This window comes from Ictidomys tridecemlineatus, chromosome 3, assembly GCF_052094955.1.
Source record: "Ictidomys tridecemlineatus isolate mIctTri1 chromosome 3, mIctTri1.hap1, whole genome shotgun sequence".
Lineage (NCBI taxonomy): Eukaryota > Metazoa > Chordata > Mammalia > Rodentia > Sciuridae > Ictidomys > Ictidomys tridecemlineatus.
The window spans coordinates 25,406,837-25,415,218 of NC_135479.1; the positions used below are offsets into that span (position 1 = coordinate 25,406,837).

Genomic DNA, 8,382 nt, shown 5'->3' on the forward strand with positions numbered 1-8,382 from the left:
TTCAGTGGTCATTCATTTATTTATTGAGTCCCTGCTTGTGTGCTGTGAAGCTAGCTCTGGTGATGCACAACATGTGGGGGAGGGCAGGGCCACTCCTGCTCATCAGGGTGACCACAGTGCATCTGTGTACCACAGCTTGTCACTGAGAGTCCTGGAAGAAGCCCAGTGAGTTCAGTGCAGGGCTGGTGTAGATTGCCAGCATGCAGGACTGAAGACCCGGGAGGAGAGAGTCAGCAGTGAGATCCAGGGAAGAGGTCTTGCATCCTCTGGGGGCTCTCACTCTGAACCTGGGTCCTCATCCTCTGTGCCTGGGGAGAGTTTTGTACACAGATGGTGGTTAGGGGACTCTTACGTCTCCCCTACTTTGAAAGGCCTTCCCTAGTCACTGCCCAGGGCCCTCCATTTCCCTCTCATGTTTCTTCTGTCCGTAGCTATCTAGGGTGGCAGAATTACAGACCTGCTGCCATATCTTCCATTATTCAATCATAAGTGCCTCCAGAACAGGGATGGAGCCAATCCTTAGTTATTTACTCTAAAGAAGAGGAAGCGGCATTCAAAAGTCCCAAAGGCCTGCCTGGGGACATGGGAGGTGCCATGGATCAGGAAACTGGAGACATAGCTTTTAGTCCTGGCTCTGTTATTAGCTTACTTGTGACTTGGAACAAATTGCTTTCCATCTCCAAAAAACAACAGCTTCTGAGCTTCCTGTGCACAGCATGCCTGTGGCCCTCGTTTCTATTTGGTGTTGGGGTGACTTCCAGGGTCTTTTAAATGGAGTGGTTCAAACATGTCAAGAAAATCTCAGGAGAAAATAGAGACCTTTCCCAAGCAGATGTTCTATTTGGGGAGTAAGGGAGGGACCCCAAAGTCTGCAGCTCAGAGGAAGAGGTTAGGCACTAGGGAAGGCAGCCTAGAGCTCAGGTTCATAAGTATCTTTGACTTCTGGGGCACCCATTGACTCACTTCTTGTGTGGGCTCTCCAGACCTGTGACTTCCCTGCCCAATTCACTTACCAGCCTCCATGCCCGACGCCTGCCAGAGGTATAAACTAGTAACTGTTTAGGATAGTACCCATCTCAGAATGATGTGCACTTAATGACATTTGATGAAGGCAGTGAATCTCTTAAGACTGAAAGACACCACCCTCTCAATAGGAAGGACTAGGACTTTATGGACAGTGAGGGAGTAAGGGCATGTTTCAGGATGGAGAACTACACATCACTGTGGGTTCAGCTGGCCCCAGGGGACAGAGCAGAGTGTGCTGGGGCATGTTGGGGTGGGGAGGGCACAGTTTCAGAGCCATGTTATTTCTGTTCTGAATCATCAGGGGTCACCTCCCTACACCCCTACCCTCTCCCAAGGGGCTACTGCTAGTGGCTTGTGGAAGCCTGTTCTGTCTGATTGGCAGCAAAATGCAAGGCCACTTTCTTATGATGTCCCTGTGGCCCACCAGGGGCTTTTGCTTACCTTCCATGGATGATCCCCTCCTGCCCAGGAGGGCCTGGACCATTTGTCCCAGCTTATACCCTGGTGAGGGAGAAAGATGAGGGAGAGAAGAGAGAGGCAACAGAGAACCACTGTCGTGGATACCAGTGAAGGGCAGGACCGGAGCCAAAGCTGGGACCTTGAAAATGGAGTAATTTCTCAATCATCTTGGAGTTGAGGGATACCCTGGATTGTTTCATTCTTTCATGTCTTCATTCATGATTTCTTCTTTTTTTATTTTATTTTTTTGTAGTTTTAGATGGACAGCATGCCTTTATTTTATTTATTTATTTTTATGTGGTGCTGAGGATTGAACCCAGTGCCTCATGCATGCTAGGCAAGCAGCTCTGCCACTAAGCTACAGCCTCAACCCTGATTTCTTCTTTTTCTTCCATTCTCCCATCTGTTTTTCCTAGCACCTAGTGTGGGGTGTGTCGGGGGGGATGTTGGGGATCAAACCCAGTGCCTTGTGCATACAAGGCAAGTGCTCTACCAACTGAGTTATATCCCCAGCCCAATAGTGGGTGCTTCTTTTGGAAGAAACCAGACTGTGTATCTGGGATACCGAGGGATGGCAGATCTGGAGCCTGTGCACTGGAGGGCTGGGAACACCAGCTGTGTGACCTGGCAGGACAGCACAGCGTACTATGCCAAGGAGAATCTAGTGCCCAGGCTGAGGAGACCACACTGGCTGGGCAGGGCAGGTGGTCAGGGAGGACAGCAGCCAGGGATGGGCCAGAGTCAAGTTAGTGAGGCCCAAAAAGTATGCTGGGGTTGGGCTTGATCCCAAGAGCACTCAGGGGTCATGGGTACATGCTGGTTTGCTTTCTTTTGATTTTGTTTTTCCCTTTCAGCTGAAAGGTTTTAGCAGGGTAATGGCTAATCAGATTTTCACTTTTAAGATCCTGCAGTATGCAGGGGATTGAAGCTTTGAGCACTTCTGATCTTTGATTCACTTTTCCAACTCTAGGATTTAGATCCAAAGTGATTTTGAAATTTGGCAGAACTAGACACCCCTGTCTCCTCCCAGCCCTGCAAGCATTCCCGAGGCATGCATGGACCACCCTCTATGGAAACAACCAGAAAGCCCAGCACTTGGCCAAACCACACTGGCCCCACCCTCTACACTGCAATGCCAGCCTTGCATTTCTGATTTGCTAGTGGCTGGGACAGCCTGCCCATCCCCAGACAGCATGCGGAGAGAAGGTCTAGGCAACACTTACCTGCTCTCTCTGGCTGGATGGGAGGTATTCCTGGGGGAAGGAAAAAGAAGGAATGAAGACTGTGCCACCCCTTTTGGGGGCTTGGGGAGGTAGGGCGGGGGGGTCTTCACTGGAGCTATAGTCATTCCCCTGGTGTCCTCAAGTGACAGCAGGAGTGTTCCGGGCAGGAGGCAGTGAGGAGTAATGTGATATACACACTTTGGCCTCATTGGTGCCTGGCACCTGCTGGGTGGGCATCCTTGGGGAAGGGACTTCCCCCACTGGAAGCTGAGTCCCCACTGGTGATAAGGAGATTAAACTGTCATACTCAGGAAATCTTTCTTTTCCATCCCCTGCTCTTCCTGGGCTGTTGGATTGGGAAGAGAACTTTGAAATGGCCTATTCCCAAACTCATTTTGTAAAAGAGGAAACTAAGGCCAAAAGTGGTCACAAGTTGGTTTTCTCTATTTTTATATGCATACTTTTTTTTTTAACTGCAGAAGTAGTCCTTGAATACTCGCCCACTGTTTTAAAACCCAAGCCATGTAAAGGTTTGTACAGTAAAAATTGAAGTTCCTCTTCATTCTATCCCCCTCATTCTCTACTTCCTGTCCTTGATACAACCACTACTTACAGTTTGATGTTCATCCTTCTAGAACTTTTCCTGAGTTTGCATATATGTGTAAGTATGTAATTTTTTTAAACAAGTAGGCTTTTATCATGTATATTTGTTCTGTAACTTGCTTTTTCCTTTTAACCATATATCTTAGAGCTCTTTCCATATCTGCCCACAAATCTGCCTCTTTTTTTTTGAACTGGAGATTGAACCCAGGGGACACTGAGACACATCACCAGCCCTTTTTATGTTTTTTAATTTAGAGACAGGTTCTCACTAAGTTGCTCAGGACTTTGCTAAGTTGCTGAGGCTGGCTTTGAACTTGCAATCCTCCTTCCTCAGCCTCCCAAGATCCTGGGATTACAGGCATGCACTATTGTGCTCGGCTGCTTCATCTTTTTAAATGTCTTTGAGGTTACGTATGTGCCTAATATATTTCAGTCTTTCCCCCATGATGGTCTTTATGTTATTTCCAAATTCTCCCTATTACAAAAGAGTTAAAAAGAATACTTTGATCAGTGGCATGCACATTTTCTATTTTGATGGATATAGACAGTGAATAAAAATGCCAGTTTCCTCATGTCCTCACCAACACTGAGCATGACCACTTAAGAAACAGGATGCACACCTGTAATCCATCAACTACAGAGGCTGAGGCAGGAGGATTGCAAGTTCAAAGCCAGCTTCAGCAACAGCAAGGCACTAAGCAACTCAGTGAGATCCTGTCTCTAAATAAAATATAAAAAGGGCTGGGGATGGTGCTCAGTGGTCGAGTGCCCCTGAGTTTAATCTCTGGTACCCCCTCATTCCCCCCAATAGGATGTTGACAATAAGCAAGGAGAAAACCGCTTGCAACCTCCTTTCCCCCCTAGGCAGGACTCCCACGTTGGCAGTGCCCTTGGGAGACAGAGGTTTATTTTAGTAATTCTATTTGAGCCAAAGAAACAACTAAAAAGCTTGGCTGGTTGCTTTGCTCGTGTATTGACTTTGGCCTCTAGCTTTACTGCTACTCCCCAAAGTCACCCAGGAATGGAAGCCAGGGACACCAGATAGAGTGCAAGGTGTTTGCCCCACCATTAAGGTGTCTGTGCTCCCCATATGCCAGGAAAGTCTCTATTTACATCTGTTGCCTGTTGTCATTGTTAACACTCCCCAAGGATGGTAATTTACATGAATGGTCTACCCCACCTCATCTCAGGAGTGACCCCTTCTGGACTGGAGTAACTGATCCAAGCTTCACTGCTTTAACCTAGGGCCCCTTCTCAGACCTACTCAGAACCACACTTTGCTGGGCTCCTGCATGCGACTGTCACTCACCTTCCACCTGCTTCCCCATCAGCCCAAAGAACTGGTTTGCCTTGCTCCTCTTCCCCTCCTGCAGCTGGAGCTGAATGCTGGGGACAGCAACCTCCTGAAGAAGCAGAGTTAACAGTAGGGTGGGGGTGCTGTCGAGGAGGAAATCCTCAGCAGTAACAATCTCAATAACAGCAGCTCAGTCACAGGATACTTGCTGTGTGCTGGCACTGAGCTCATTTGCATATTTCCATCCTATTGTGCATTATAATATTTACCAGCTAACATGTTACCTACTAAGTTACTGACACTGTTCTGAGGGTTTTAATGTACCAACTAATTTAATGCTCACCAAACCCCTATGAAAACACTACCCAGTACTTCTACTGTTATCATTTTACAAATGGAAACACAGAGGTAGAGAGAGATTAAATATGTCCAAAATCACCCAGCTAGAAAGTGAGAGATGAACCCAGGCCATCTAAGATGTAAGGTGAGTAAGTGACTTGTCCAAGGTCACACAAGTGGCTGAATCAGAATTCAAAAGTCTGACTCCCAGAATTCTGCTCTGGAAAACATCCCCAACATAGGCAAGGAAGGGACCCCCATTGGCACCAAGGAGACAGGGTGGGACTGCTTCTACTCTAATTCTGGCTCTCTTCCTTGCCCTGGGCACTTCCCCTATTGTCCCAGTTTTACCTACCCTGGGGTCTGTGCCTTCAGCAGCATGTGGTCAGGGGCGGAGGCTGTTACCCTGGGCAGTCATTTTAATCCTTGAGCTGACAGGACAAACATCTTGACCCAAGTCTGTGGATTTAAGTTCTCCCTCCTTTTTTACCTCCGTGACCTTGGCTAAAGCACTTTCTCTCTCCCTTAGCCTGAGCCTCAGAAGTGGTGGTCCTTTCTATAACCCAGAATAGGATCCTTCTGGGAACAGGGAAAGGGATGGGACCTCCTTTTCCAGGAAGACAGGCAGAAAGGGCCCAGAGTAATGCAGGCACCTTCCCAGAGACTGGGAGCTGAGGTCAGATCAGGGGCTCTTTCTTCCATCCTTTTTTTCCTTCAGGGCAGTGCTGGAGCCCCCACTCTAGCAGGACCAGCATGGACCTGTCTGGGGGCAATGGGAACCCACAGGCCTTTCACAGTCTTTTTTGTCCCAACTTTTGGGATCAAGAGTGGATTGTTTTCTAAGCTGTAGACTAATTCATTCACTTCCCATCTGTCTCCTCCCTGGGTCGTCAGTGGCTGGAGCAGCTGTCTCAGGCTGGAGTCGCCCAGCCTGGCCAGAAACCAGAGAAGTCTCTTTGGAGATTTGGACCCATTTCTGAGAAGCTCATGAAAACCACTTTGCCTTGGTAAAAGGCAGCCTTCAAATGCAAGTGGGAGAGAATGGCCCTTTAAAGTTTAAATAGGACTGACCCTTTTCCTAGCCGCTGGGTTTCTGGAGGGACATTAGAAGGCATCCATTCCTTCTCACTCAGGAAGATCTTTCCCTCAGAGGAGCCCTCCATACTGTTTAACCCAAATCCCCAGCTCCAGAGAAGACAGCAGGCAGGGAGCCCTGAACTGGGAAGTGAGCAGATCATTGGGAAGGTGTCTCCAAGCGCCAGCCTCCTTTAGTAATGCTTAGCAACCCACAGTGTTTGGAAGTTTCTCTAGCTTTTTAACTGGGTCTCTCCACCTGTACTCCAAGTCCTGCATCTTGGGAGGCAGAGGAAAGTGAAAGGAGACTAAGGATGAGAACGGCTGCAGGATGAGTTGTGGGTGGGCAGAAAGCCCGCAGAACTTGCTGGAGTTTTTGACAACTGTCCCCACATGGCTCCATCCAGAGTGCCCCCTCACATAGCCGGGCTTCCCATATCGTCGGGTTCCCCACCATTTGGCATAGATTCCCTAAAGCGGTCAAAGCTCAAGGAAGATCTTGGGTATCATGCCTACTCCCCACTTTGCAAGTAAAGAAACAGGTCTAGAGAGAAGCAGGCGCCGGTGGAGAAGCTGACTTGAGCCCACGTCTCCCAGGCCCGCTGCCCTCTTGCTATCCACAGTTCCATGTTTAAACCAGAAAGGAAACCATCACTATGATTGCCATGTCACAAGTCTTTCTTCCTTTGGCCCCATTTTCTAAGAGCTTCCAAGGACCTCAGCATGGCCCCGGACCATGCTGTGCTTCACCATACCTAGCTCTAAGCACTAGTCTCTTATTTACCTGTTTGTCTCTGGTCTATTAGCCCCTCTCCCTGGTTGAATTGGGAGCTCCAAGATCAAAGGTCTTTGTCTTCTGAATCAGATCAGATCAGATTTTGGTTGTGGTTGGGGTGGTAGCAATGTTGGGTCTCCATTTTTTAGATTTCTCCCTAGTGACCGTGCTCAGGGGAGTAGACAAGACTGCTATCATATCAGTACTGGTCAGGAAATAAAAGTGTTTCTACATGTGTGACAAAACAGTGACCTTGCCCAAAGTTGATCCCCTCAAAAGGATATTCTAGAAAATTTCTGATACAGAGATACACAAAATAAGGTCTTGGACAAAGTGCGCAGTTGTGCTTTTGAAGCTATGCAACTTTGGACAAACTACTTGACCTCGCTGTCTCTGCTTCCTTATCTGTGAAATAGGGATGATAATGGTACTCTCCCCATGAGGTTGAAATACAGATTAAATGTGTTTAGTGTTTATAACGCATTTAGTCAGTACTAGGAATACAATATGTGTTAAATAAGTGTTTACACACATACATTACACACACACACACACACAGCTAATGCTCTCAGTCGTGTGAGCCGTGACCTCTTTGGTCATGGCCTTGAAGCTAGTCACAGAGGGGAGTCAGCTGACCTGCCTTGCAGTGTACTGCCAGCTCTCCAAGCAGGTGTGGAAAGGATCTTCCGCCCCTCCACCATGGGTCACCCTCTGCCCTGCACAGAGCCTCTCCCCAAAGTTACCTCTAGGATCAGAGTCACCCAGGGCCCTGCTTCGGCGCTGAGTGCCAGTTCCTCTCCACTGTCACCTGTTGTGTTGCATGCGGACGGCCCTATCAGGAGAAGCAGGGTGAGGCAGGGCAGCATGGTGCGCGTGCTCTGACTGAGGACCCTCTGGGAGCCCTTCTCAGCCTGAAGATACCGTCTCCAGTGGCTGCCTTTTGGCTGCTTGAGTGTAGGAGGGGGAAATTCCCCTGTCCTCTGGTCCTTCCAGCTGTTCTGCTTTCCTTTCTCAGCTTATTTGACCCCGAAACATTTCCTGTGCCGCCTCTGGTCTGGGAAGGCCAATGATGGGCCGAGCTGCTCAGGAGGAGGGATCAGACCTCTCCCTGCTGTGCCCCCAACATTTGATCCAGGGCTTAGCACTCTGATGCAACATCAGCCTCACCTCTGACTGTCTCCCTCCAGGGGCAGTGCACAATGGCATAGTGTGTTGGGAGTGCAGCGTCCAGCTCCAGGCCCACAACCCCCAGGGGACCTCATGTTGGAAAGAGGAAGAAACAGGCAGGTGGCTCCTCCCTATGGCTCCTCCTCCTTTGATGCCTGCTCCCCTGTACAGAGAGTCTTCCTCCCAGAACTTAGTACCCCATCATCTAGCTCCCCTTCTGATGAGGATTGAACCCAGGGGTCTTGTTCATGCAAGGCAAGCACTCTACCAACTGAGCTATATCACAAACCTTCCCTGTTCAGTTCCTCCCTCTTTCACCGAGGCATCCATTCATCTATCTGTCTGTCCACCCATCAGAAGTCTAGAACCAGGACTTGTTCAGAGACCTGAATTCCAATTCTAGCTTCCTCTCTGAATGACTG

The 8,382-nt window shown here is 48.8% G+C and overlaps 1 protein-coding gene across 2 annotated transcripts; it reads right to left on the minus strand.

The window, feature by feature from the left end:
* Positions 1–7,860, minus strand: Tac4 (tachykinin precursor 4). Of its 2 annotated transcripts, none has more exons than XR_005726360.2 (5): positions 7,537–7,860; positions 4,621–4,714; positions 2,709–2,738; positions 1,468–1,624; positions 1–308 (listed from the first exon to the last, which is right to left on the minus strand). XR_005726360.2 is itself a non-coding variant. In XM_040268910.2 (5 exons), exons 1-5 carry the CDS (start codon positions 7,657–7,659, stop codon positions 277–279), a joined length of 339 nt encoding a protein of 112 aa, XP_040124844.1. In that variant the 5' UTR covers positions 7,660–7,817; the 3' UTR covers positions 1–276. The 2 variants fall into 2 exon arrangements, 1 of the variants encoding a protein (XP_040124844.1); XM_040268910.2 differs by having other exon boundaries at positions 1,468–1,527; positions 7,537–7,817.
* Between the last annotated feature and the right edge of the window lie 522 nt (positions 7,861–8,382).